At 66.1% G+C, this 27,833-nt stretch overlaps 3 protein-coding genes across 3 annotated transcripts; 2 read left to right on the forward strand and 1 right to left on the reverse strand.

Annotated features, from left to right (window-relative positions):
* Positions 1-2,638: 2,638 nt before the first annotated feature.
* PSMB4 (proteasome 20S subunit beta 4) lies at positions 2,639-5,007 on the reverse strand. The gene is made up of 7 exons (XM_088537342.1): positions 4,898-5,007; positions 4,229-4,435; positions 3,778-3,924; positions 3,610-3,691; positions 3,413-3,529; positions 2,881-2,969; positions 2,639-2,767 (listed from the first exon to the last, which is right to left on the reverse strand). The coding sequence occupies exons 1-7, from the start codon at positions 5,005-5,007 to the stop codon at positions 2,755-2,757; spliced, it is 765 nt and encodes a 254-aa protein (XP_088393468.1). The 3' UTR covers positions 2,639-2,754.
* Positions 5,008-10,979: 5,972 nt separating this feature from the next.
* On the forward strand, positions 10,980-19,127 carry CGN (cingulin). Its single transcript, XM_088537333.1, has 20 exons — positions 10,980-11,824; positions 11,972-12,097; positions 12,295-12,368; positions 12,570-12,664; positions 12,818-12,969; positions 13,283-13,424; positions 13,508-13,720; positions 13,960-14,108; positions 14,332-14,473; positions 14,634-14,834; positions 15,082-15,288; positions 15,403-15,660; positions 16,203-16,373; positions 16,487-16,648; positions 16,825-16,914; positions 17,655-17,738; positions 18,378-18,496; positions 18,574-18,682; positions 18,751-18,914; positions 18,991-19,127. The coding sequence occupies exons 1-20, from the start codon at positions 10,980-10,982 to the stop codon at positions 19,124-19,126; spliced, it is 3,639 nt and encodes a 1,212-aa protein (XP_088393459.1). The 3' UTR covers position 19,127.
* Positions 19,128-19,748: 621 nt separating this feature from the next.
* On the forward strand, positions 19,749-27,791 carry TUFT1 (tuftelin 1). Its single transcript, XM_088537354.1, has 13 exons — positions 19,749-19,849; positions 21,643-21,717; positions 21,928-22,032; positions 22,113-22,199; positions 23,276-23,356; positions 23,588-23,659; positions 24,200-24,313; positions 24,956-25,084; positions 25,322-25,416; positions 25,938-26,043; positions 26,275-26,358; positions 27,064-27,164; positions 27,650-27,791. Exons 1-13 carry the CDS (start codon positions 19,790-19,792, stop codon positions 27,702-27,704), a joined length of 1,164 nt encoding a protein of 387 aa, XP_088393480.1. The 5' UTR covers positions 19,749-19,789; the 3' UTR covers positions 27,705-27,791.
* The last annotated feature ends 42 nt before the right edge of the window (positions 27,792-27,833 follow it).

Genomic DNA, 27,833 nt, shown 5'->3' on the forward strand with positions numbered 1-27,833 from the left:
CTTTTTTAAAAGAAATCACTGTGTTGGTATTTTCTGAAAATATATTGTGGGTGAATATTTTTGCGTTTTCTTTACCTCACTGTATCATAGTTTTCTGTTTTTATTGTGCAGAAATGTTTTGAATTATACATTGTCAATGTGACCATTTCTACAGAAAGGAAAAAAAAATATGTAGCTAATGAACCAGTATATAAATCTCTTTGGTTGTCTTAACACAGGTAATTGTTATTTTTTTTAAAACACTTGACCCAGAGATTTGGTTTCTGTGGTAAATTTAGATACAAATTATTGCTTAATGTGTGAACCTTCTATAATTGGCCATTGCTTTTTTTTTTTTCTGTTTCTTTTTTTTTTTAATGAGTAATTATTTTGCTTGTGAGTTTGGACAGGGGGACAAAAAACACCAAGGGGAGGATTTTTGGCCTGTTCAGGGCCAGCCCTCGTGGGAGCCCCTGGGCTTGGCCTGGGTTTGGCCCGGGCTTGGCCTGGATCCGCAGCTCGAGACGGGGCAGCCCCACGCGCTGCTCCCGTCCCCGGCTGGATCCCGTCTGCTCCCGCCTTGCTCCAAAGCTCCCGCTGGAAGCGGAAAGTCCAAGTCCCTCCTGCTCTTCCCGGGCCCCAGAGGGGAGCCAAAACCCTTGGGCCCATTGAACCCGTTACCTCCTCGTAAACCTGCTTCAGCCAGTGACAGCAGAAACTTGTTCCTTAGAATTAGCTGATTTAATGAAACAAACTGTGATGTGCACAAAAAAAAGAAGACATTTCTTTTTATTTTCACTGCCAGCTTAAATTTTTCTACAATTTGCATGTTTGAGGGTTTTTTAACTGTATGTATTATGGTATAGACAGAAAGCGTTTTGACATACAGAGATTGGAAGCACCTGCACCTTTCTGTTTCCGCAGAGGTTTTGCAAACCTTCCCTCGTACCCAAGGAAAGCAGGAGGCAGCATGTGCAGACCTGTAAATGGTTCATCTTAAAAATGTACAGAAGTGGAACATTTAATAAAACCAGGGAAATGGATTTCTAAACATGTGTGTTTATTCTGAAGAGCGCTTGGAGGCTCGTGCTGGCTTTAGCAGGTGCCCTCGTGGCCAGGAAGGCCAATGGGATCCTGGGCTGCGTTAAGGAGAGCGTCTGCAGCAGGTCAGGGAGGGGATCCTGCCCCTCTGCTCAGCCCTGCTGAGGCCACATCTGCAGGATTGTGTCCAGTTCTGGGCTCCACAGGACAAGAGGGATGTGGAGCTGCTGGAGAGAGGCCAGCGCAGGGCTCCGAGGATGAGGAGGGGCCTGGAACATCTGCCCTGTGAGGAGAGGCTGAGGGAGCTGGGCCTGTTCAGCTGGAGAAGAGAAGGCTGAGAGGGGACCTGAGCAGTGTCTAGAAGTACCTCAAGGGAGGCTGTGAGGAGGATGGGGCGGCCTCTTTGCACTGGTGGCCACCGACACAGCTAGAGGAAACGGCCTCAAACTGAAGCACCAAAAGTTCCACAGGAGCTTAAGGAAAAATTCCTTCCCAGTGAGGGTGCCAGAGCCCTGGAACAGGCTGCCCAGAGAGGTTGTGGAGTCTCCTTCTCTGGAGATCTTCAAACCCGCTTGGCCGCAGCCCTGTGCCACGTGCTCTAGGTGACCCTGCGTGTGCAGGGGGCTGCACTGGATGGTCCCTAGAGCTCCCTTCCAACCTTCAGCATTCCATGATCCTATGATTCTTTCGGTGTGTAATCCAAGAGGCAGAGGCAGCATCGCAGCCTGGATTCTGCTGTCTGGGCTGAGGGGACCTGGGGTTGTTTGGCAGCTCCTGAAGATGCCCAGCCAGGGCTCAGGAATCAAATTGTTGCCTTGGAAACCCCAAGGCAACTGCAGCCGCCCCCGCTGCAGCTTCAGCCCGTGGCCCTTCAGTCAGAGCTCAGTTTGTCCCCGAGGACCCGGCTGGACGCTGGGTTTGTACCGATAGCAACGCTCCCTCCCTAGACCCTCCTTCAGGGTCCCTTTCCCTTCTCCCTGCAGGTGGCTTTCAGGGACGCCGGCGGCTTTTACGGATCCGGAGCAGCAACTCGGGCGAGCGCGGGCGGCCGGGGTTGACACGCGGCTGCTCCCGGCCCCAGCCGATGGCAACACCGAATGGGACTGCAGGAAGCAGGAGCTCTGCAGCCCTACGGGCAAATACAGCACCTACTGCTCTTCAGTTGTCCTGCTCCTAATAATCCTTTAGTTAATGAGAGTGCAGTTAAGAAACCACAGCTAAAAGGGAGAAACACAAATAACGGGTACGAGTTAGAGGCAGTAATGGGGCACCCTCAGCCCATCTTCACCTTTCCACTTACCTTCCCCTTTGGATAAAGCCGCCTGTATCTGGGCTGCAGGGGAGGGCAGCGCATTCACACCCTGAGGGAAGGACAGTTCCTACCAGAACCCCCGTCGGGACAACAGGAGCAGCTGCTTTGGCTGTTTCTCTCTCCAGGACTTGCAGCTGCTCCCAACTTTTTGGGAGCGGGGGTTGTTCTGCAGGCATCACCCTGGTGGCTCCCAATAATTCTTGTGCTCTGGCTTTTCCCTGCTCCAAGCAGAGAGTCCTCCTGCAGTAAATACCCCTGGAGCTACCAGCTACTTTCTAATCATCAACACGAGCGCACACGCTTGTCTTAACAAGTTTATTCAACTTCTGTAGCAAATCAGAGCCTCACGAGGAAGAGGTGATTTACAGCATCCACAAAGGGTGATCACAGGAACAGACCAGCCCGGAGCAGCTCTCTGGAGATCACTCAAAGCCGCTGCAAGAAGACATTTCACACGGTCAGGACATTCTACGGCCTGGCTGTGGTCCACAGGGGAGGGCACTGCGGATTGCTCGAGAGCCCGGAGCAGCTTCCGGAGGCAGCGGTACCTGACGAGATGGGCTATGTCCCAGTTGGCTTCCAGCGTCAGAGGTCCTTCCACTTCCACTCCTTTCTCGGTTGCAATAGCGAGTTCATACTAAGGGGAAGAAGCATTTAGAGCTTGCAGTAAATCCCATACGTCACTGTAAGACGGGTCCTCTCCCCCCTGCGAGAGCTTTAATTAGTCAGTAACAAGGACTGCTCCTCCAGGCACGTCGGCTTTAACGCGGCTTTGCCTTCGGTGCTGCTCTTGGTGGCAAGTCGAGCCACAGTTAACACCAGCAGTTGACAGAAACAACTTCAAGATGAGCAGACTGCAGTCTCTGATGCCACCACGGCCAGGGGAAAAGCACCATCAGACGCAGGAAAAAGCATCAAGCGGCCAGGCAAAGGCAAACCCCCCTGGGAGGATTCCCGCTGCTCCCGAGGGGCTCCGGAGACGGGGCCGGTCTCGCTCTGCGGGCAGCTTCCCTAACCCCAACACGCTCTGCACCCACAACTCGAGGACACGGCGGGGTTTTCTGGGACCGGGGCACTTACTCTGTTGAACGATCGGGCATCCCGGTAATACAGGATTTTCATGCACCGCTCGATGAGGTCGCGGGCCTCCTCCTTCGTCAGGACGGGTTTCTTCTCCAGGGCTTCTCTCATCAGCGGCTGCCAACAGAAAAACCCCCAGGTCGGTCCCGAGACCCGGCGCCAAGGCAGCTCCGGCGCCGCCGCCCGCGCGCGCTCACCTGAGCCAGGAAGGCTCCGTAGCCCGTGGCCACCGTGGGGGCTTCGTAGGCCACCCCGAGCATGTCCACGTACCCTAGGAAACTGAAGGGACGGCCCCGTCACTGCGGCCACCGCGCGGCCGCGCTGTCACCGCGCGGAGGGACCCGGTTCAGACGGCTCCTCCTCACCTCTCGCCGTTGTAGAAGCCTCCAATGACAACAGTGTTCCAGAGCGGGTTGATCTTGGACCTCCGATTGTACATGACTCTTGTCAGCCAGGAGTGAATGGCTTTCGGGCTGTAACTGTGACCGTCTCCCAACAGCTCCTCATCGATTCTGCGTTTAAGAGAAGGGCAAGGAAGGATTTCAGCTCGGAAACGTTGCGCTTGCCCGACGTGGCTCAACAGAAGATCTACAGGCAGCAAGTGGTAAAACAAGCTGCGAACGAAGTTCATTCCTCAAACTACATCACTTTATTCTACCTTATTTGACCCACAGGCACAAAGAGCAGTTTGGGCCCACTTTATTTTTACTCAGCGGATGTGTTTTATTACATGGTTTAATTTTTTGAGGCCCGGGGAGAGCAAGAGGCCCAAGGAGGCAGCCCGGCGTGAAGCAGGGCAGCGCGGGGGGTACTTACACCATCTGGTCGATGACCTGCTTGAGGTACTGGAAGTCGGCGTAGTCCCCAGAGGCGCCCAGCATGGTGGTGTCGTTGACGCGGAGGAGCCGGGACACGTTGCGGAAGCGCGCGAGGGAGCCGTAGGAGCCCAGCGTGTCGGCCGCGATGACCACGCCGCCGTCGAACTTGGCTCCCAGCACCGAGGCGCCCGTCACCATGGGGCTCCTGGAGGCCGCCGGGACGTGGGCGACGCTCCGGCGCCGCCCCGGCCGCGCTCCCTCCAGGCCCTGTGGCCCCATTCCCGCTCCCACCCCAACCCCGCTCCGCAGGGCACCCCCAGACTGCAGCCCCGTCCCAGAGCCCCCAGGACCCCCCCGGGGACCCCCCAGCCTCCAACCCCCCCATTCCCCTCAGAGCCTCCCAACCTCCCATCCCCCCTGGTCCTCAACCCCCCCATCCCCCCTCGGCCTCCAAACCTCCCCATGCCCCCCCAACCCTCCTTCCCCCACCCCCAGCCCCCCATTCCCTCACCCCACACCCCCTCCCCAGCTCCCCCACCCTCCCGGTATCCCCCATTCCCGGGCCTCCACCCCACGGCCTCCACCCCCCATCCCAACCCCCCCGGCCCGGCCTGTGCTCCCCGCGTCCCCGTTCCCGCTCTACCCTCCCCGCGCCCCCTCCGCTCACAGCGTCCCGCCGAGGGGCTGCCCGGCGGCCGCGCACGGGATGTGGATCTGCCCCGGGGCCGGGCCCCCGGCCCAGAACGGCGGCGGCGCCCGCATTCCCGGCACCTCCATCTTAGTCACGGGGCGGCCGGCGCTGCGCATGCGCGGGGCCGCGCGGCCGCTCCCGGCCGCCGTAGGCCGAGGCGGCCGGCCGCCATTTTGGGTGAGGCCGGAGCCACGCCGGGCGCCATCTTGTGCGTGGCGGCCCCGCTGCTCCAGCCGCCCCAGGGGCCTTGTCGTGCGCGTTAGACGTTTTTAATAGATAAATAAAATACGGTTTTTCCTCCTGCCTTCCTGCTCCAGCTGCGCCTTCACGTGCAGAGGCTCCTGCTAATCTGTGCTCCTGCCCCTGATGCTCAGGAGACCGGGGCTAAAAACCCTGTCCAGCCCTCAGAGCAAATGGGGGTTTCCCTGTGAATCCAGCGGGAATTTTCTTGTCATCTGCGTGTTGCAAAACCCACAGACCCTTGGGGAGCCCAGTTTGCTGGACCGGTGGAAAAAGTGACAGTTGTGAAAGAGAATTATTAGCGTCTGGGATGCGACAGCCCCACAGCCGAGAGCATCAACCTCGGAGCCGCGTCCGCCCCAGCGCGCGGCCGCGCTCCGTTCCCCCGGGAAGGGTCCGACTGCGACGAACGCAGCTCGTCAGGGGAGGAGCTCGTCCTTGGAGGAGGACACGGGGCTGCGTCTGCGGAGCCGGGAACGGCCGCAGCTCCAGGAGGGCTTTGGGATGCCCGGGAAGGGGTAGGCAAGGGCAGTGCTGCCCCTTGCAGCTTTGGCCCCTCTTTTCCATGGGGTCATTTCACATCCCCACATGGAGCCGCTCCTCTTGGCCCGGTGAGGCAGGACGAACCCTCCCGGCAGGCACCCAGCTCCGGTTTACAGAGCACTGCAGGAGCACAGGGAACCATCTGCATTGCCTAAATGCGCAAAAAAAAACCTTCGAAATGGCAGGATCCCCTCAAAAACCGCTCATCGACAGCGCCAAGAAACCTCTTCTGGACATGTGAGGACACGTGTGCCGTGAGGATGGCGCCCAGCGGCCTCCGCTGCCGGCTGTCCCCGTCCCGCAGCCCCGCGCCAGCGGCGCAGGGACAGGAGCGCTTTGAGGCAGGACCTCCCTTCAAGTTACACCGCGGATTTTTTCGCCGCTTGAGGTACACGTGAAGGGCCCCCGAGGCGCGACGCGCTCCACGGGCCGCCCCGGGGCCTTTCCCGGTGTCGCGGAGCGGCGGCAACGACGCGGCCCCGCGCCCGCCTCCAAAATGGCGCCCGCGCCGGGGCGCCCTCCCGGGGGCCGGGCCGCGAGGCAAGGGGGCGGGGACGGGGGCGGGGTCTTGCCCGCCCCGGGGCGTGGCCTGTGGGGGCGCGGGCCAATGGGCGGTCAGGGGGGCGGGGCCCGCGGAAGGTAACAGGTTGCGGTGGGCAGCGCGGGGAGCGGAGCCGGCGCGGCGGTGAGTGCGGGCGCTATAGGGGCGGCCCCTATAGGGCTGCTATAGGGCAGGGGGCTGCTATAGGGGCGGCCCCTATAGGGCTGCTATAGGGCAGGGGGCTGCTATAGAGGAGGCCCCTATAGAGCGACTCCTGAGGTGGGGGGGTCACTATAGAAGCGGCCCCTATAGAGCGGTTCCTGGGCCGGGGGCTCCTATAGGGCGGGGGCTGCTATAGGGGTGGCCCCTATAGAGCGGTTCCTGGGCCGGGGGCTCCTATAGGGCGGGGGCTGTTATAGGGGTGGCCCCTATAGGATCTCTCTCCCCCGCTCCACATCCTGCCCCAGGGCAGATCCCGCAGGGTTTCTGCTTCCCGGGCCAGCTCTGCCCCGCGGCCGTCCCTGTAGGGGCGATCTTATAGCTTATCCTATAGGGGTTATTCCCTCCCGGGTGGATTCTGCCCTTCGTTTCCCCTCGGGAGGGCCCGGGGCCATAGGGGCGGCTGTTCCTGGGATGCAGCCTGCCCCATGGCTGGGGCTAGACGTGCCGTCCTTCCCCGGCGTGCCCTGCCCTATAGCAGCGCCTATAGGTGCCGGGCCCGGCGCGGACCTTGCCCCGGCTCTGCCCCTGTCCTTGGCGCGGCCCCATGGCAGCCTCCACCGGGGCTTCCCTCCCCGGGGCAGGGCCTCCCCGTGGCACCTCCTATAGGGAGCCCTATAGGCTGCTCCCTGTCTCCTGTCCTGGCTCTGCCCTGCGGGCTCCTCTCCCTGCGGGATCTGCTGCCCTTCTGTGCGGGATTTGCATGTTCCTATAGCTCTTCCCTACGGAAGCTGCATCGTCCTCTGCCGGGAGCCGCGTTTAGGTCCTCCCCCCCGGCACCCTCTGCCAAAGCGGGAGCTGTTTCCACCTGGGATCTGCCAGATCCCCCTCCAGACCCGGCCCTATAGGGGCTTCCCTGAGCTGCCCTTCCCCTATAGGGCCTGGCGCTCTATAGGGGCCGCTGCTCCGCTCCGCTCGCTGGGAATGCTCCGCGCCTTTATGGCCCTTGGACTTAATCTCCGGCCGGGGGAGTTTGCTGATAAAGGCTCAGTCCCAGCCAGGACAGATAGGAGCTGTTTGATCATTCCTGCTTTCAGGAATGATCGGATCCCGGGTCTGTTCCCCCGCGCCTCGTTAGCAATGCGCCGACAATCGCTGTCTTGTTGCAGCCGAGGCTTCAAACGGCAGAAAAATGAGCAAAATCCGGGGGGGAAATGCCCCTCGGATCCGTGCATTCCTTGGAAACTTGGTGCTGGGGCAAAGCCCTAGCCCCAGGCCTGGCAGAGCGGGCTCCAGCGCTCCCGGAGCGGCCGTAACGCGGCACCTCCTGAAACTTTAATGCGGAGCCTGCCGCGGAGCTGCCCTACTTCGCGCCGGGCTCCCGGCGGGTATTTTTAGCCGCCCGTTTAAATAAGAAAGAGAAATCTGGGGCTCGGGTGTCTCCCCCGCTCGGCGCGGGGGTTAAAGCCCCAGCGGGGCCGCGGAGGGTTTGGGCGGCGCGTTGCCTCGGCCTTCACCGCTCTCCCGTTTTCCTCCCTTTTCCCCAGGGACCCTCCGGGGCGCGGACGCCCCGCGGAGCGGCTCGGCGTCGGAGCGGCTCGGAGCGCCCTCGGAGCCGGCGAGCGCGGCGTGAACAGCCCGGATCGCCGCGGGACGCCGGGGACCTGCGCGCCACCGGTGAGCAGCCACCCCTGTCATAGCCGAGAGGCTGGGGCGCCTTGGGGACACGTCGGGGGGTCCCGCGGTCCCCGCGCGCCCAGGGCAGCGATAACCCCCTCCCGGCCACTGTCGCAACCTTTTGTTTCGGCACCTGTTTGCGGTGGCTCTGGGCTCCCGCTACCACCCCGACCAGTCGGGCTGGTTTCTGTTCCCGGCTGCAGTCCCGCTGCTGATAAGGGGCTGCTTGTCCCCAGGAACACTCATCCGTGCGAGGACATCCCAATAACGCGGCTTTTCCGCGGGTGCTTTTTATTTGGGCATCCCAATAACGCGGCTTTTCCGTGGGTGCTATTTATTGGGGAGCCCTAAGCAGAGTTTGCGAAGGTCTGGCCTGATCCACTCCATAAAAATGCATCACGGCGCCGCTCATGCCCTACTTGTAGTCCTGGGGGAAGCTGTTTTGTTTGTCTGTTTTTAATATCTTTATTTTTAATGCTGTTTGACTATTATTTAGAAGATGTGGCCAGCCAGGCAGCTCTCAAGCAGTTTCTTGGCTTTGCCCCCACGGATGGTGTCCGAGGGCTTTGGCCTTATCCTGATGGTCAAAATTCCATCACCGTTGGTTTTGGGGAGCTGGAGGGTGGGAATGGGTGCCTCAAGGTACAAGAAAATCTGCCCTCTCTTTGCCCCTTCTCCTGTTTTTGTGAGTAACCCGCGGCCGGCCGTGTTACAGGAGGGGGTTTTGCCCGGCTAAAAGCCGTCGATCCTCGAGGCCGGCGGCTGCCGCGTCCGTGCGGGATCCCCTCGAGTGCTCCGGGTGTTCCGGCCCGCTGGGCGTCGTGCGGAGCGGCTCCGCGCCGGTGGCGCCGGCTGACGCACGCGGGTGTGTTGGTTTCGGGCGGCTCCGGGTGTCGCTTCGTCACCCACCGAGGGTTTATTGGGACACCGCGGGAAGGAGCCCGTGTCCTCCAGCGCCGCCGGCGTCGCCCGCGGACTCTGACCCGAGCGGGCCCAGCCCCGGCGCTGCCCAAACGGCGCCGAGGAAGCCGCGACGGAGCCGAGCGCGGGGAGTCCCGCGGTGGGAACAGCCGCAGAGCCGGTGGCGGCCGTGAAAACAGGCGAGAGGGGGGAGCTGCCGTTCGTGTCCCCTCGCGCGGCGACGCGGGCGCTCCGGGCCGGGCCGAGCGCGGCTCCGCGGGGCTCTCCGGCCCCACGAGCTTTCCCGGCGCCGCTTGCAGCAAAACAGCCGCTCCGCGGGTCACGGCGGCCACAAAGGGCCCATTGTGGCGGCGCGGGCGGCCGGGCTGGCCGCGCGCCACCCGCGGGCTCCGCGGAGCAAAGGCCGTCCCGAGGGAGGGCCCTGCGCGCCGGCACCACAAACGGGCTGGTTTTAGCCTCGTCCCGCTCGCTCGCAGGTGCCTTCTCTGCGGTTTGCAGCAAACCCTCGTCCTGGGGCTGTTTGCAGCCCCGGGCTTGGCGCCGCTCTCCCGCAGGAAGGAATCCGGCTCCGCGGCCCTCTCGCCGGGAGCTGGAGCCCTTCCAGGTGCGGCGTTCCCGGCGAGCGGCCGCTCCCGCTGACTCACCTGCTCGTCCTGCCGCGAGCGGCTCCGCGCGGCCGCTCCGGCTCCCGGCGCCGCCGGCCCCTCCGCGTCCCCTCCTGTCACCCCTCAGCCCTCGCCGGCCGCGCTTGGTGACGTCCCCAAGCTTCAATCGTCCCTGTGGCTTGGAGGGCACCGGGCCGGCAGCCGGTGCGGGGCTCTGCCAGTGCCCCCAGGAAGGGTTGGGAATAACGGGATTTGCCCTGTGGACTCTTGCCACTGTCAGGGCGGATTTACAGGCGCCGGTATCTGTTGCTGATCTCGTTATCTCGATGCTGGGGCCTGATCTGCAATTAGGTCTTGGGGACGAATGTCCTCCAAGTCCTCAAAGGTCGGTCGTGTCGGCCACGGCCCCAGCAAAACGTCTCCGGCCCCTGCATCGCTCCACGCTGCGGATCCCCAGGCAAGGCCTTTCCCAGCTCCCATTCTGCAGGAATCGCTCCTACCGGCCTTGGCCGAGGGACGGGAGCAGACGGTGGCCGCGGGAAGCGGAGGCGCCGCACGGAGGGGCCCTGGAAAAGGCTCGTCCGTCCTGGCGCTGCCCGTCACGCTCCGCGCGGCACCGGAGCTGCCGCCAGCCCACGCGTCGGCTCCGGGCCAGGGATCCGCGGGGCTCCGGGCCCCGCTGCACAGCCCGGCCCCGCGGCAGTGTCGCTTCTCCGGGGGGATTTTCCTTCCCTGGATTTTCCTTCCCTGGATTTTCCTTCCCTGGATTTTCCTTCCCGGGCGGCCGTGGGAGGAAACAGGGGCCGGGGCTCGCGGGAGGCCGGAGGCAAGCCCGGCTCTCCGGCCGTCCCTGCTGCCTTGAGCCAGGTGATGTTTTGGGAATGACGCCACGGTTTGAACTGGAAGCCGAGGTTCTGCTTTAATATTTAATACTCTTTTTATTATTCTGTTTTCACGTCCAGGGCCACTTTAAATGCTACCTTGTCTCTCCCCGGGCTCCCCTGTGTCCCCATGTCCCTTGTGCCGCCCTGGGGCTGCAGCCGCAGGCTCCGCTCAGCGTCTCCCATCGCCTTCCCTGCGGATCCCGTTTATTTGGAGCAGGGAGAGGAGCCGCCTCCTCTCCCCGGAGGTTCCAGGGGGCTGGAGCCGAGGGCTCCCAGTGCTTCCTAACGAAGAGGGACTCAAGCCAAGGGCTCTGGGCGCCTCCTAACGAAGGGGGGCTCGAGCTGAGGGCTCCGGGTGCTTCCTAATGAAGGGGGGCTCAAGCCAAGGGCTCCAGCCCCGCTGCTGCTGCCTCCAGCCCCGCTGCTGCTGCCTCCCGGGGCCAACGCGGGCTCCTCTTCCCCGCAGGGCGGCGCGCGGAGCCCCGGGGATGGACTGGCCCCCGGGCGCAGCCATGGGCGAGAAGCAGAGCCCCGTGGACTACGGCGTCCAGATCCGCTTCATCAAGGACCTGCAGGAGCCGCAGAAGGCGCCGAAGCCGCGCGCGCAGGCGGGCCGGCCGGGCTCGTACGGCGTGGCCGTGCGCGTGCAGGGCATCGCCGGGCAGCCCTTCGTGGTGCTCAACAGCGGCGAGAAGGGCAGCGAATCCTTCGGGGTGCAGATCAAGAGCGACGGCGCCTTCGGAGCCGGCGGCGCCCGGCGGCCCCCGGAGCCTCCCTCGGGCTCGGCCAGCTCCGACTCGGAGCTGCCGGAGAACCCGTACGCGGCGCGGCCCGGCGGCAGCAGCGCCTCGGACGAGGAGGCGCCCGCGCGGGCGGCCGGGGACGCGCTGCGGCGCGCGCGCTCGTACGGCTGCCTGCTGGGCCCCGAGCCCCCCGCGCCGCCCGCCGAGCCCCCCGCGCCGCCCGCCGGCGCCCGCTGCAGCGCGGGGACCGCGGCCGGGCCCGGCGCGGAGCGGAGCCGCCCGCCCCACGGCGCGGGGGACAGCGGCGCCCACGTGGACACGCAGCCGCTCTCCTCCGTGGACTCCCTCATCAGCAAGTTCGACGGGAAGGGGCAGCCGCGGGGCCGGGCGGCCCGGAGGAGCCGCGTCCCCGCGGCCGAGCGGAAGCGCTCGCAGAGCCTGGACGGCGCCGCGGGCCGCCGGGCCGCTCCGGACGCCGCGGGGCGCTGGGCCGGGGACGCGCAGCCCGCGGCCGGTGGCCCCGGTGGAGCGGCGCTGCCGGAGCGCGGAGCCGCGCGGAGCCGCGCCAAGGAGCCCGCGGGCGAGCGGCCGCCCGGCACCGCGCGCGCGGACCTGCAGGTACCGGCACCGCGTCCCGGCGGCACCGCGCGCCCCTTCGCCCGGGAGCCCCTTTGCTGCCCGCGGGGCCCTGGGGCCGGCGGGGCCGGGCGCTCTGGGTCCGGCTCTGCCGCTGCAAGGGTTTTTTGTCCCCGCCGGTGGCAGCTCAAGTCCACCCCGGACCTGCTGCGGGACCAGCAGGAGGTGGCGCAGCCCGGCAGCGCCGAGCACACCAAGGAGCTCATCTACGGCGTCCTCAAGGAGGGGTGAGTTCTCTGGACCCCCTGCCCTTCCTCTGCTGGAAGTGGAGGCTGCGGTGCTCCCTGCGAGCAGAGATGTCCTCGTAGCCGCTCTGTGGTTGTCTTGGGGTGGACAGCAGCAAACTCCTGGGTTCTTCCTGCCCTCTTGGGCCTTTCTGCCTTCCCTCTTACCTCGGTGTCCCCCTCTGCTCTCATGTGCACAGGAGCAGAGACAGCGACGTCTCCCTGAAGAGGAAAACTAACCTGGTGTTTGAGAAGATCCAGGAGCTCGCGGTGAGTCGCAGCGGTTCCCCCGCTGCTCCCTGCCTGCATCGCAGCTTCCAGGGCAGGCCGGGCCCCAGCTCCTCCTGGGGACTCTCTGCTGGTCCCCTGGCACCGCAGCCACCCCACAGGACGAGCCCCTTCGGGAGGCCGCGTTGCCCCCTGTGCCGCAGCGCCCGGAGCTCTGAGCGCGCCCTGTTCCCGCAGGGATCCCCAGGGCCCGCCAAGGATGCGCCCTGCGCGCAGCCGCAGCACCGCGAGCTGGCGAGGAGGCTGCAGGAGCTGCAGGAGAGGCTCGAGGAGGAGACCAGGGTGAGGCCGGGCACGCGCGCGGGGTGGCGCCCGGGGCCGCTCGTGCGCAGGGGCTGCAGCGCCGGGGCTGGCAGGATGCGGCGGGGCGGGCGCCGGGCATCGCCGCGGTCGCGGGCAGGGATGGAAGCGTTTTCCTTTCCCTGCGTCCGGCAGCTCCGCCAGAAGCTCGAGCTGGCCAGGGATCCGGTGCGGACGGGCTCCGTGCGGGCGCTGGAAACGCAGCTGCAGGAGGTGCAGGACGAGAGCCAGCGGCTCCGCGCAGCCCTGGAGAGGAAAACTCAGGAGCTGCAGAGCAGTTTGCAAGAGTAAGAGCTGCCCCTCGGGGCTCCGGGGCCAGGATGTGCTGAGCTGTCCCAGCCTCAGCCCTGGGCAGCATCTGCAGGGCCAGACGTGCCTGTGCCGCAGATATTCAGCTGCGCTGGGGCGAGCTGGAGCTTTGCAGCGTGAAGCTGCCAAGGGGAATCGCAACAGGAGGGTGGTGACAGGAGGTGTCAGAGTGCTGGGTCCGCAGGGACAGGGCATGGTGACAACTGGGTGCTCGTTGCAGCGTGGCTTGGGTCTCACTGCCCTCAGAAGGGGCTCTGCCAGGCCGCGAGCAGCTTCGTGCTCTTCCCCCAGGCTGACAGACGTGAAAATAGCCAAGGAGCAGGCGGAAACGCGGCTGGGGGCCTGCGAGGAGCAGCTGCTGCTGCTGCACGAGGAGCTCGACCGGCTGCGCAAGGGCCCCGCGGCGTCTCCGGACAGCGACGCCCTGTACAAGGTGCGCGGCCGGGCACGCGCCGTCCCGGTGCCCCCAACACCCTGCGCTGCCCCTGCCGAGCCCGGAGAGCCTCTGTCACCCAGGAGCTGCTGGAGACGCGCGAGGAGCTGGAGGAGGCGCTGAGCTCCAAGCAGCGGCAGGAGGAGCATCTGCGGCTGCGGGAGCGGGAGCTCACGGCGCTCAAGGGGGCCCTCAAGGAAGAGGTGGCCAGTCACGACAAGGAGCTTGACCGCGTGCGGCAGCAGTACCAGAGCGACATGGACCAGCTGCGGCGCAGCATGGAGGACGTGTCGCAGGTCCGGCTGCGGGCCGGGGGGAGGCTCTGCCCTAAACTTTTCCCTTTAAATGCTCCCGAGGAGGAAAGGAGGAGGTGTGGAGGGTCCCCGGGTCCTTGCACAGCTTCCCCGGGCTGGTTTGGGTAAACACGAACCACGTCAGGACCTGAACGTCCTCGGAGGGAGGGACGCAGCGCACCGGGGCCCCCGACACCGGGACCAGCCCGAAGGAGCGCTCAGCGCTTCCACCCTGCCGCCAGGGCCAGGCCAACCTGGAGACCGAGAAGCAGAAGATCAACGCGGTGGTGAGGAACCTGCAGCGGGAGCTGGAGGAGAGCGCCGAGGAAACGGGGCACTGGCGGGACATGTTCCAGAAGAACAAGGATGAGCTGCGCACCACAAAGCAGGAGTAAGTGCAGTTTGTGACCGTGCGCTGTCTTTCCTGCAAACCTTGCGGAAAAGAGTTGGCAGCTGGGAGGCATCGGAGCCTCCTCTTCCTTCCCTGAGCCCCTGGGGTGCAGCGGGATGGCTGGGGAGACGTCGCATTGTGGCTCTGGGGAGGCTGATGTGGGGAGCGAGAGCGTGGCCAAGACGTCCCGGGCCGACGCTGCCTCTCGTCCTGCTCCTTCCAGGCTGCTGCAGGTGAAACTGGAGCGGGAGGAGTTCGAGGAAGAGCTGCGGGAGCTTCGCGATCGCTTCTCGGCCATGCGGGACGAGGTGGACCAGATGCGGAGCAGCGCCGCGGATGCCAGCGAGCTCGAGGCGCTCAGGAAGGTAGGTGACAGCACGCGGAGCGAGGACAGCTGGCTCTGGAGACCCTGGACCAGCCTCTTGGCGTTGTCATCCCACCCTGTAAAGCCTGGGAGGAGGACGCGGTCCCCTGCCCCGAGCCTGGGCCATGCCAAGGCTCCCTGCCCTGGGTGTCTCCCGCCAGGAGCTGCGCCAGGCCCGGGAGCTGCAGCGGGAGCTGACGGCCAAGAAGGAGGCGCAGGACGAGCTGCTGCAGCAGCGGGAGCAGGAGCTGGCGAGCCTGAAGGGCGCCGCGCGGGAGGAGGCGGCCAGCCGCGACGCGGCGCTCGAGCAGCAGCGCCGGGACCTGCAGCAGCTCCGCAAGGAGCGCGACGAAGCCGCGCAGGTGAGTGCCAGCTCGCTGCCGAAGCGTGAGCTCCGGAGCCAGCCCCACCACTGCCTGCCCTCGCCTTGACGGGCTCTTAATGCCCTTGTGGGAGCTGCAGACTGCGCAGCTGCAGGGCAACGCGACACTTGCAGCCCGAGATCCCCTGATTCCCACTGTGCTGGAGGACACAAGCCCCGAAAGCCACCCGAGACTCCCCCCTGCAGCAGCGGCCCCGCGACCACCGCGCGATGCGGCTGTTTTGCAGACCAAGGCCTCCCTGGAGAGCGAGAGGGAGTCGGCGGAGCAGGCGAGGAGGGCGGTGGAGTCCACCCTGCGGGAGCTGCAGGAGCACAACGACGACCTGCGCAGGAAGATCCTCGGCCTGGAGACGCAGCTGAGGGACTACGAGCGCTTGGGCGAGAACTGGGAGGGCTCCCAGGCCCGCCTCAAGGAGAAGGTCACCAAACTGGAGGTACCGAGTCCGCAGTTGTCTCCGTCACCCCCTTGCACCACTGATCCGGGCATCCGGAGCTGCCTCTGCCTCGAAGAGGAGCAGGGAGGTGTTTTAAGAGCCTTGTCCTTTCAGAGCGAGCGCAGGCAAATGGAGGAGTCGCTGAGCGAAGCTACGGACCGGGAGCAGGAGCTGCAGATGGCCAAGCGCTCGCTGGAGACGCGCTTGGACGAGGCGCAGCGGGGCCTGGCCCGGCTCGCGCAGGAGCACCAGGAGCTCAGCGTGTCCTACCAGGACGAGCAGAGGCAGAAGGAGCAGCTGAAGCGCGCCAAGAGCGAGCTGGAGGAGCAGAAGCGCCTGCTCGACCGGACCACAGAGAAGCTCAGCAAAGAGGTTGGGGTGCCCCGGGGAGCTCCATCCCGCGGGGCGTCGCGTGCTCTCACACCCCGTCTCGGTACCGCGTGGTTGAGACCTCTGAGACACCAGCAGCTGAACCAGGGTGGGGACAGGGCTCTGCCCCCAGCTTTGGGCATGGAGCAGGGATCTGGTTTCCCCGCAGAGCCAGCTGGCACAGATCCTTCCCCCAAATCCTGGGAGCTCTGTCTTTGCGCTCCAACACTGGGAACCCGCCCTGGCCCCAGGGCTCTTCGCAGGCAGCATCTCCTGATGTCTCGGGGACTTGTCCCGCACCTGCAGGGCCAATCCTGCTCCCCAAGAGGCTGAGGCTCTTGCAGAGCCCCTGCTGTCACCCAGCGGACCCAAGGGGGGTCACCCAGGCTGTGCTGGCAGGGCTTGTACCCCTTTGCATGACACTCCTGAGCCCAGGGAAGAAATGTTCCCCGAAGGCTGTGCCCGCGGGCATCTCTTCCTGCCTTGGGCTCCCGTGGCTCGGGGCAAAGCACGTGGGCTCCTGAGCGCTCCCTGCTCTGCCCCAGCTGGAGCAGATGACGGAGGAGTCGCAGAGCTCGCTGGCCGTGCTGAGGTCGCAGCTGGAGGAGTTCAAGGAGAAGTCACGGAAGGAGCTCACGGATTCCCAGAAACAGGCTAAGGACCGGGGCGCCGAGGTGGAGAAGATGCAGTTCAGCATGGACCGGCTGCAGGACGAGGTACCGCGCGGTGCCCCCGAGGGCCACCCCGGGCTGGCACCTTCCCCCTGTCTCTGTCCCCTGACATCTTGGGGACAGGCCTGGGTCTGCAGCGCCCTCCCTCCGCGCCGCAGGTCTCCCGGCTGAAGCAAGCGCTGCAGGACAGCCAGGCGGAGCGGGAGAGCGCGACCCTGGACAAGGAGGTGCTGCTGCAGCGGCTGCACAACCTCGAGCACGAGGTGGACGCCAAGAAGCGCTCGCAGGACGACCGCTCGCGCCAGATCAAGACCCTGGAGGTTCGTAGCGTTTTTTGGGCAACGCAGCAGATGCTGCTGAGCCACCGAGAGCCCCGTGGGGAGGGAGAAGAGCCCCGGGGTGGCCACGCGCCTTGGCCGGTGCCTGCAGTGCTGCGCGCCAGCAGCAAGGGGCAGAGCAGGCCCAGCGGCTCGCGCTCACCCAGCCGGACCCGTAGGAAAAGTCCAAGCGCCTGGAGGTGGAGCTGGACGAGGAGAGGACCACGGTGGAGCTGCTCACGGAGCGGGTCGCCCGCAGCAGAGACCAGGTAGGGCAGCCCGAGCCCTCGCGGGGCGGCTTTGCGGCCGGCCCGGCCCCATCGCCCTGCGAGGGAGCCGTTCGCCAGCACTTGGCAACTTGATGTTTGGAGCACGGCCGGTTAACAGAGTTAAAATCCAATTAATGAGTCATTAGGGAGCAACTCTGAGCCCTCCATTGCTCGCAGTCTTGCTGTGGAACTGAGACGGTGGCATCTGAAAAGCTGGTTTGGGTGCGAACGGAAATTATATGAGCTTGGTGCCCCCCCCCCCAAAAAAAATCCCCTGAAATTATAGGGTGAGGTTTGTAATTTATGCAGGATGTTTGGGCTTAAATTACACCGGTCTCCTGGCTCTAACCTCTCTATTAACCGAACTGGTTATTACCTTCAAAGCGGGAGCCGGCGTTGGAGCCGTGCGGCAGGGTTGGGTTTCGCCGGGCTGCGCCGGAGCGGGCGGCATCGCCGCGGCGTTTCGGGAGTCGCCGGGGGGAGAAGGCAGCGGTCTGCTCGCTGCCGACCTCTAATTGGGCAATTCTGGAGAGGAAACCACCTTCCCTTTCGTTTCAACTTTACAAGAGCGCCCGGCACCCGCTGCTTTCGCCCGGGTGAACTTGAAATAGACCCTTGTGGGGGCCGGTTCCACTTGTGGCTCGTTGGCCGAGCGCAGCCACGGCGGCACCGGGCGCCGTTAGCGGAGGGTCGCGGCGGGGAAGGCCGAGAGCCCAAGGCCTCCCCTGCCCCGTGCGCAGATCGACCAGCTGCGGGCAGAGCTGCTGCAGGAGCGCTCGAGCCGCCAGGACCTGGAGTGCGACAAGGTCTCCCTGGAGAGGCAGGTGAGGCCCCGCGCGTTGCCCTGCGCGCTTGGCGCTCGCCCCGGTGCGGCCCCCCGCTCCCCGCAGCGCCGCCTGCCCGGGCTTGCGCTCCGAGCCCTTCGTTACCTAACCCGGAGCTGGCTCCGAACAAAAGGGATCAATGGGAACGCAGCTCCCGGAGCTGTTCTTGTTCCCAGCGCGTAATTACGGCTGCCAAGAAAACACGGCCCGGCGCTGCTGACGCCGCAGCGCGCCAAGGCCGCGGCGCCGCCCGGCCCCGGGGCGCCCGCGGGCCTTACGGCCGCCCGGTTAACGAGGCCGGTGGGTTAACGAGGCCGCCCGGCAGCACGCGGAGCGGCAGCCTTGGGATCACTCGGGCTCGTTACCGACGGAAGCCGCCGCAGCCGGGACACCCTGGGGTGCAGCAGGGACGCGGCACCGCCGGCGGCCCCGGCTCCTCCGGCACGTTGCCGTTATATAACCCCGCTCCTGACGCATCACCCGGCTCCTTCCGCCGCCTCCTTGGGAAGGGCCCGTCCGCACCTTGACTCACCGCCGGGACTTACATAAGAGGCGCTTTGGCCCCTGGCCAGCGGCCACCGCGTGGGGCCGGCGGCCGCCGGGGACGATGACTCCCAGCCCCGGCCTCTGTTTCCGCAGAACAAGGAGCTCAAGAGCCGCCTGGCCAGCAGCGAGGGGCTGCCCCGGGCGGCCAGCAACGTCCCGCAGCTCGAGGCCCGGCTCGAGGAGCTCCAGGACAAGCTGCAAGCGGAGGAGAGGTACCGCGAGGGCGAAAAGCGCGCGCGCCCCGGGCGCCGCGGAGCTCGCGCCAACTCCGCGCGCGGCCCCGCCGCAGGGAGAAGAGCGTCCTGCTCTCCTCGAACCGCAAGCTGGAGCGCAAGGTGAAGGAGCTGACGATCCAGATCGACGACGAGCGGCAACACGTCAACGACCAGAAGGACCAGGTGGGCCCTCGCTCTCCCGGGGCCGGCGCCGGGCGCCGCGGCCCCGGCGTCACCGGCGTCTCCCGCAGCTGAGCCTGCGCGTGAAGGCGCTCAAGCGGCAGGTGGACGAGGCCGAGGAGGAGATCGAGCGGCTGGAGGGCGCCCGCAAGAAGGCGCAGCGGGAGCTGGAGGAGCAGCACGAGCTCAACGAGCAGCTCCAGCAGCGCGTCAAGGCCCTGGAGAAGGAGGCCTGGTGGGTGGCCGGGCCGGGGGGGCTGGCGCGGGCCCCGCGCGGCCCCGGCTGAGCGCGCGCCCGGGCCCCCCCGCAGGCGCAAGGCCGCGCGCGCCGGCTCCGCGCTGCAGGACGAGCAGCTCAGCTCCGACGAGGACCTGGACAGCGCGTACGGGCCCTCGTCCATCGCCTCGCTGCTCACCGAGGCCAACCTGCAGACCAGCTCGTGCTAGCGGCCCCGCGGCCCGGCCGGGGACACCGCGGGGACGCCGCTGCCGCCGGGGGAGCGGGGCCCGTCCTGCCCCGAGGCTGCCGCTCCGCGCGGCCCCCTTTATTTTTGTACTTGAGTCCCTGTCCTCTCACTACTGGCGCCAACCCTCCCCCTCCCAGATGTTATTTTAAATAAAATGGAGCATTTTAGGGGGTGCTGCCAGTGCCGGGAGGGAGAAGGGGACACGGTGGCTCCACCAGGGTGGCCACCACCCCAGCTCCCTCCCGCCCTGCTGGATCTGGCCCAGAGATGCATCCTTGTTATCGCTAATTAATGAGGATGGGCGTGGTGCCAAATGCTAATTAGCTCCGTGCCTTGATTGGCAACCGGTTCCTGCTGCACGGGGAGGATTTTCCCCGTGTGGCCTCCGCGGGGGCCGGGATGGCCCTGGGTGACCGGGGAGGGCGCTGGGGCCGGGGACAGAGCGGCGGCTCCGCTGAGGCCGGGCGAGCTCATCGCATGAGCGCAGCGCCCTGGGGGCGTGGCTAAAGGAGGGGGCGTGGCCGGGCGGGGAGGGGCGTGGCCGGGCGGGGAGGCGTGGCAGGGCGTGGCGGAGGGGGCGTGGCCAGGGAGGGCGGGGCCGCGCATAAGGGCGCGCGCGCGGGGCGGCGGGGGCGGCGGCGCCATGAACGGGCTGCAGGGCTGGTGCGCGGTGCTGGACGTGCGGCCGCACGGCGAGAGCCCGGTGAGCGCAGCGGGACCGGTCCGGAACCGGGAGCGGGGCGGGGGGCCCCGGGCTCGCGGCGGCGGCGGCGGCGGCGGCTTCTCCCGCTGCCGCCCGGTCGCGGCGCGGTCCGCGGGAGCCGCCCGCACGTGGCCGCTCCCCGGGGGCTGCGGGCTCCTTCCGCCCTCCTCGCTGGCGGCCGCGGTCCCGCCGCGCTGCCCTTCCCCGTCCCGGCGGGATCCCCGTCCCTCCGCGTCCCCTCCGCGTCCCCGCGCCGGCCGCGGGCCCCGAGCGCCGCCGGGGTGACTCATCCCGCGGCGGGGCCCGGGCTCCCCGAATCTCGGGCCTTATAAGGAGGCGTCGCTGGGGAGCTTATTAGGGCGATAAGTGTCTCTGCAGCGCCAGGGCTCTCGCAGCACCGGGGCGATTTGCTAATAACCCGGCCGAGCCCCTCCGGGGCAGGTCAGGCCTGTTCTGGTCTAACGCCCGCGCCGGGCGCAGCCTCGGCCGCCCTCGCGAAACCCGGGGCCGGCATCGTCCCCCCGGCTCGCGCCGTCGCCCGGGGTTTCCATGGAGCAGAACTGGGATCCCTTCCTCCACCAACCTCGTGCCTAGAGTTTTTTCCAAAGATTTCCAAAGTTTTTCGTTTCCTGAGTGGTGTTTTGTGACTTAAAACTGGCTCTGGTGTGCCTGGAAGTCTGTCCTGTCCGCTGGGCCTCGTCCTTCTGTCTGTCCTAACTTACATTTCAAGGGAACTGGCTCTTTTGGGATGATCGAGACTGAAGGCGGCTCCTGGCTACGCGTTCCGGGTGGGAGCGTAACCGCTGTGCCCAAACCCCTCCGACTGTTGTTTCTTTTCGCTGTAGCGAGAAAACACCCCTTGCCAAACCACCCGGCTGGCGGTTAATTCCCGAGGCCTGTAGGAAAAGCTGTAAACAGGCGGCGCGGGGTGTGCTGGAGTTCCTGCCGCGCGGCGGAAGGGCGAATCCTCCCCAAAACCGCCTGGTCGGCCGGCGAGGAGCTGCGGAGCTGCCGGTGCAGCTCATGGGGCTTTCGGGCCGTGTTTTCCCCTCGCGGGGGGATTCACCCCTTGCGATCCCGCCGGTGTTTCCCTTGGGAAGGAGGAGGCTCCTCTTTGTCTCCTCCAGCCGGAGCGGACGCAGCTCCCCGCGGTGAAGGTGACTGTAGGAAAAACAAGCTCCGCGCGGGGAGGGATTTACAGTCGACCTGACTGGATTTGCACCTGCCTTCAAAGCCCCGAAAAAGCTGGTTTTCTCCCCCTGCGGCCGCCGTGGCTCCGCTCCAGCTGCAGAGCCGTGTCGGGGAGCGCTGGCTCCGTCCCGGACGCGCGGGGAGGAGCCGGCAGGGACGCGCCGGGCGGATCCCGGCGGGAGAAGCTTTCCCGGCGCCGGGCGCTCCGCTCGCGCCGCCGCTCTCGGCCTCGGAAGCGGCGCGGAGCCCGGTGTCCCGGCAGGGCCGCGCGGAGCCGGCGCCTCCCGACGCAGCCCCGGGGGCCGAGTCGTGAAGAGCCGGGCGGCCGCGCGGCCCCGGTGCCGTCTGCGCGCGGGTGTTTTCCTGTTGCCCTGACCCGCATCCCGCGCGCTTCGGGCTGCGCAACAAGCGGCGGCATCCGGCCCTGCGGGCTGTTTCCCGGTGTCAAACTCCCGGTCTGCACCGGAGAAGCCTCTTTGTGGGGCAGCCTCCCTGCCCCGCCGGGAGCCGCGTCGGCTGCGCGATCCCGCTGGAGCTTTGGGAAGCGGCGCGCGGGGGATGCGGCTCCTGCGCTGCAGCCTGAGCCCGGCCTCCCGTTTCAGGACAGCCTGAAGGTGCTGAGGTTGACGCTGCCGAATGACCTCCCGGGCGACAGGCGGGAGCAGGGCAAGCAGAAGGTGCGTCCGCTTCCCGCGGGGCCGCCGTGCCGGGGTGACCTCGGGAGCTGGGGGGTTTCCCTGCTTGCGCGCGAAGCTGGAGCGGGAAATGCAAGTTCAGGGGGTGACTCTGGAGAAGGGGAAGCCGTTCGGAGGGAGCACCGGCTGCTCCGGTTCCTCCGGCGCCGCGCGCTCCGCGTCTCCAACCCGCCTCGTGCTCGTGTCCCACAGCCGGTAGGAAAGGCCTTCGCCATGGTGGCCAACAGGTCGAGCAACGGGCACTCGCTGGCCTCGGAGCGCATCAAATCCAACGACGGCGACGAGGAGATCATCAAGGTAGGGCCGGCGGGGGGCGTCGGGCCGGGCCGGCGCGCGGGGGCCGCGGCCGGCGCCGCTCACGGGCGTCCCCGGCCCAGGTTTACCTCAAGGCGCGGGCCGAGGGCGGCGCGAGCCCCGACGAGCCCGTGAGGCAGCTCAAGAGCGAGGTGCGCTACATCCAGGAGGTAGGCAGCCGCGCTCCGCTCTCCCGCGGCGTTCCCGCCTCCGCGGGCTCCGGCCGCGCGCCCGGAGCCTCCGTAAAGCCGGCGGCGGAGCCAAACGCCGCAGCCTGTCGACTTGCCCGTACAGGGCCCGCGTCTAATCGAGCGCCGTAAATTAATTCGGCCTGACTAATTGCTCTGCTATATGGACTGAATTTGAAGGGAATTGCGCGCTGCCTTTCCCCAAGGCTGTCCCCCGCGCGCCTGGGCGCGGCGCAGCCGCTTGGAGCCTCTTGTTAAAAGGCAGTTCCTCTGGAATGTCTCATCTCCCAGCAAAAACCGGGCGCTGCGGCTGCCGGGAGGGTTAACCCTTCCCGTGCTCCCGCTGGGACGCTCCCGAGGGAGCGAGGAGGATGCGCGGGGCGGCCTGGCCGCGGGGGGAGAGCAACGAGCCCCGTCCCGGCCTGGAACGCGGGGCTCATTCCCGGCCTGGAACGCGGGGCTCATTCCCGCACGGGGAGCAGCGGAAGCTCCAGGTCGACAGCGGCCTGTGGCCTCCTGGCCGCGACGCGGCTCCGTGCGGAGCCTCCCTCCGGCGGCGGCGGCGCCTTCGGCCGTCCCTGGCGCTTTCCTTTGGCACCCGGGATGGAAACGGGAGCTTCCAAAGGCTCCTTGGTGGGAGCAGAGCGGGCCGGAGCCCTCGTCCCTCCGCGCGGTGCGGCCCGGCGCCGTGCTGGGCCCATGGGAGAACCCTCCACATGTCTCCAAGCAGGACAAGCCGCTGCTATCCCCGTGCCGGCTGCAGCCCCGCGGCGTTCCTCACGGAAAATGAGGATGGGGCCTGCGATTTGCTCCTCCAGCTCCTTTTTCCCCAATAATTCGGGCAGCTCCAAGGCAGCCGCTGCTCGCAGGGTGGCAGAGAGGGAGCCCCAGGGGCTTTTCGGCACTCAGGCTCTATTTTGCGATGGCTCCTCCAAGGAGAAACGGATCCCGAAACATCGGGAACGTCCCCGGATGCCGGTTTCGGCCCCGCTAAGGGCGCCCGGAGCGCGGGGCCCGCTCGGCCGCGCAGACGGGCTAAACTCGCTTGCCTTTGCCAGGCGAGAAGCTCTTTGAAGAAGCTGCGGGAAGACTTAAGTAGTAAACTTGAGAGCAGACAAGGAGATAAAGAGCCTGCACAGGTAACGGGAGCATCGCTCGGGCTGCAAGCGCCACGTTCGACATCTCATTTTTAAGAACAGAAGCATCACTGGGTCCAGAGAGTGATTAATAAGTGCCTTAAAGATGGAGGTGGTGGCAAATAGCAGCAGGTGGAAGGAGGAAGGCGCAGGAGCGCGTGGGGGCCGCGTGTCCCCTCCGTGGGGCCGCGTGTCCCTCCCGGCGCGGCGCCCGCGTGACCTTCCCTCGCGCAGGTCGCGCTGGAGAAGCGCAACGGGAGCTGGCTGCACCCGGAGCGGCTGCGCGCGGATTCCTGGGAGGATCAGGTACGTCGCCAAAAGGGCATTGCTGCGTTATGAGCAGTAACGTGGGGTTTTTTTCCCTGTTTTTGGGATCTTGCTCCCAGCAGGCAGCTGAGAGCGTGTTCAGCATGTGGCCAGGCCTTGCCTGTTACAACTAGCTGTTGCTTTAGACCTTTAGTGGCATCAGGTTGGCAGCTTTCTTGCAAAAATGCCAGGAATGGGTTTTTACATCTCTGAGTATGAGAACTTCAAGAAGGAGGGCTCCAAAAAGTCTCCTTTTGCCAAATATTTCTTAAATTCTTTTCTTTTTCTGCCAGTCTCCGAGCAGCAGTGGCTCAAGGGCTGGGATTTGGGACCTGGCGCTCAGGCGTTGCCCTGATCCCGGGTTTCGGGTTTCCCAACGCGATCGCTCGGAGGGGCACGGAGGAAGCGCGGGATGTTGCGCGCTCCGGAGGGCTGGGAGCTGCCGCCCGCGTGTGGGAGGGGAGCCGATGCCGCAGGGTTTCCACCCGGGAAGGCAGCCGGGCTCCTCGGCCACCGTCACCGCTCGCGCCCTCTCCGCAGGAGGACGATTATCTGGGCGACGACGCGGAGAAGATCCGGCAGACGGCCCGGAGGCTGTTCACGAGGCTGCAGGAGGCCGAGAGCCGCCATCAGCGGGAGAAGGCCGCCTTCGAGGTGCCAGCGCTCCGGAAGGCCGCGGGGATCCGGTGGGATGCGGCCGGGGCGCTGCCCTTGCCCGGCACGGGCGGTTGTTGGTCCCTCTGGGCGGTTGTTGGTCCCTCTGGGCGGTTGTTGGTCCCTCCTGTGTCGCTCTCGCGGCTGCGAGTGGCTGCCAGGAGAGGTGACGTCCCGGCCCGCGCCCTGTCCCACAGCCCGAACAGGTCGCGGGCAGCCCCGGGGCCGCCCCGGGGCCGGCGCTGCCCTCTCGCCTGTCGGGTGACAACGTCCTCCTCCCGCGCGGTGACGTCCGTCCGCGGTGACGCAGCCGCGCGGGGCCTGGGGCGGTGGCGGCCACCAACGGGGGGAGCTTTGTGCACCCTGGGCACCCGTGCGCTGCCGCGTGGGGACCGGGAGCCCGGGCGGCACCGCTGGAGATCCCCACTCGGGGGGCAGCCGCATCCCGGTATTCCTGGTTTGCCTTGTGGCCCCGCTGGTTCCAATGGGATGCGTGTGCTCGTTCCTCACGCACTCCTGAGCAGTGGGCAAAGGGGCCTGTGGGCACTCGCCGCTTTGAGGACCCTCCTCACAGGCGCGCGGGGCTGTTGGCCGTGGGGTTCCCGGCGGCTCCCGCTGACCGGCTCTCCCCTCCGTCGGCAGCGCACGGTGTCGCAGTACCGGGAGGAGGTGCAGCAGGCGAGCTCGGCCCTGCGGCGCGCCGAGCAGCGCGCGGCGGAGAAGGAGGTGCAGGTGGACGAGCTCCAGAGGCTGCTGGCGGGGATGGAGAAGGTAGGGACCCGCGGGGCCGGCCCGGCGCGCCGCGTGCCCGAGCTCCGGCCGCTCGCGCCAAACCCCCTGCGGGCATCCCGGGAGCACCCGGCGTCTCCCTCGGGAGCACTGACCCCTTCCCTCCTGGTTTTCCTTCAGCCAGGGGCTCCCCATAATAATGTTAAACCCCTAAATCCCGGTGGGAATGGGGGACCCCCCTCCGCTCGTGCGTTAACGCGGCCTCCCGCCCTCGCGCAGGAGCACCGGGGCCTGCTGCTCAAGATGAAAGAAGGCGAAGCGGAGCTGGCGCGGCTGCGCGGCGCGGAGGGCGACAAGCTCGCCGAACAAGACCGGTGAGGCCCGGCCTCCGGCGAGGCTGCCGCGGCGGGAGCCGGCCCACGCCGCCGGGTCGGGGCGGCAGCGCGCCGGGGCAGGGCCGCACATTCCCGCGAAGGGCGTGCGCGCGCGCCCTGCGCTGCAAAACAGCGCCCTGCGCCGCCGAGCTGACTCATCCCCGCATACCTCCCGCGGCTTCGCTCCGCTCGGGAAAGCCTTCGGAGCCGGCCGCCTCGGAGACCTCTAGCGGCTGCGGAGACCGCATCCCTGCGCTCCAGGGGCTCCGGTTTGTTTCTGGAAGGCCTCGTTTTGTGGCCTCGCTCTTCCTGATCTTCCTGCGTCCCTGCAGTCTGGCGCTGTGTCCCCGGGGCTCCTGTTGGAATAAGGGTTTTTGTGCCGCTCCTTGCCCGGTCTAGTCGAGGCACTTCGAGGGCCGCAGGGATTTGGGATGGAAGCCGCTCGGAGCGGCTGCGGGAGCTTCTCCCCGCTCCGGGAAGCCGGCCGGCAGCTCCCGGAGCCTCCCGCTGCTCTTCCCTAGGTCGGCCAAGCTGGAGAAGGAGGTGGCCACGCTGCGGGAGAAGATCCACCACCTGGACGACATGTTGAAGAGCCAGCAGCGCAAAGTGCGCCAGATGATCGAGCAGGTGAGCGCGGCCGCCGCGGGCGAGGGACGGGCCACCGTGCGCCCATTTGGCCCCCTGGAAGAGTTGAATGGAGGCCACTTCCCCCGTGGCTTCATCCTTGGTGTCACCTGGGGCTTTGGGGCTGGATTTTACGCGGCGCGTGCGGCCGGTGTCGCGGACGGCGGCCTGCGCTGCCCTCCGGCCCGAGCGTTAACCAGAGGGTTTGCAGCGGCCGTGACCTTCCTCTTGCAGCTGCAGAACTCCAAAACGGTGATTCAGGCCAAAGACGCCGAGATCCAGGAGCTCAAGGAGAGGGTGTCATACTTGGAGGCTGAGGTGCGTCCCTGGGCGGGGAGGCTGCTCGAAGCTCAGAGCCTCTTGTTGAAATTCCCTGCTGCAAACGGCTTCAGCACTGGAAATCTGCCTGGTTCTGGGCAGAACGGCCAGCAGGGAAGCTGCTTCCCTGCAGCGATGCCGTTTGGAGCCGGGGAACGGGCCCTCGGCGGCCCCGAGGGCTGCGGTGGTTGCTAACAGGGCCGGGGTTGCTGGAGCAGCTGCAAACTCGAGCTGAGATCAAAATAATCTCGTCAAGCAGCTTCCCTGGCAGCAAAACCCCCTCGCTTACAAAGCTGGAGTTGGCCGCATGCGTGCCAGAAATCCAAGCTGCCTTCCAGCCCCGAGGGTTGTGATACATGTCAAACTCCTTTTTTTGGATAAAATCAGAGCCTGTACTGGTGGCTCTGGCCCTTTCATCTCTCCTTGGCGACCTCCTTTGCTGGTGGCTGCAGGGGACGGTGCCCGGAGCGCTCCGTGGAGCCAGGCAGGGAGCAGAACGGGCTCCTGGAACGCACCGGATTCCCCCTGGATCCCCGTGTGTTCAGTTTGGCTGCCAGTTAGATCTTCCCCGGCTGTCGTGTCCGTGCGCGCTCCCTCTGGAGCGCCGCCTTCCTCCCCCCTTCCCAGACGAGCTGTCCCGTTGCCGGAGGTTATCCCGGGGAATCCCTCCAGCCCCGGCTCACCGCGGCCGCCGTCTCCTTGCAGAACCTGGAGATGCACGATCGCATAGAGCACCTCATCGAGCAGCAGGTCAGCCGGGGCGGCCACAGCTCCCGGGCGCGCTCCAAGTCGGAGCACGTGAGCAGGTAACGTGGCCGGCACGTGTCCCCTGGGGCTGCCGGCTTGGCCGTGGGGCTGGGTTCAGGGCTGCTGCTTTGGCCCTGCTGGAGCTACTCCAGTCACCCCTTCCCAGAGGGGTTTCCCTTCCATAATCCTCCTTCGGGGAGCAAAGCTCCTTCTTGGGGGTAGGTGAAGGGGGAAAGTCACCTACGGAGGCTGGGGCAGGACGTGTCCTGCAGGGTTTCCATTAGGGCTGGCAGATTTGTATTTCATAGAATGCTGAAGGTTGGAAGGGAGCTCTAGGGATCATCCAGTGCAGCCCCCTGCACACGCAGGGTCACCTAGAGCACGTGGCACAGGGCTGCGGCCAAGCGGGTTTGAAGATCTCCAGAGAAGGAGACTCCACAACCTCTCTGGGCAGCCTGTTCCAGGGCTCTGGCACCCTTGCTGCTAATACGTTTTTCCTTTATTTATTTATTTTTAATAAATAAATGTATTTTCTCTCTTGCAGCAAAAGGGTGGCGGGCCCGAAGCCGCTGCCTCTCATTCGAGTGGTGGAAACATGAGTTTCGAGGGCCGGTCCGAGCTGAAGACTCTTCCCTTGTTATCACCGACTGGACTTCTCTGCTTGGCTGCCGTTCGCTGGCCCCTGCGCTCACGGTGTCCCCGGGACCCGTCGGCGGAGGGCAGTGCCC

This window comes from Tinamus guttatus, unplaced genomic scaffold (genome assembly GCF_059628265.1).
Source record: "Tinamus guttatus ecotype Peru unplaced genomic scaffold, ASM5962826v1 Tinamus_guttatus_pri_ptg000744l, whole genome shotgun sequence".
Classification (NCBI taxonomy): domain Eukaryota; kingdom Metazoa; phylum Chordata; class Aves; order Tinamiformes; family Tinamidae; genus Tinamus; species Tinamus guttatus.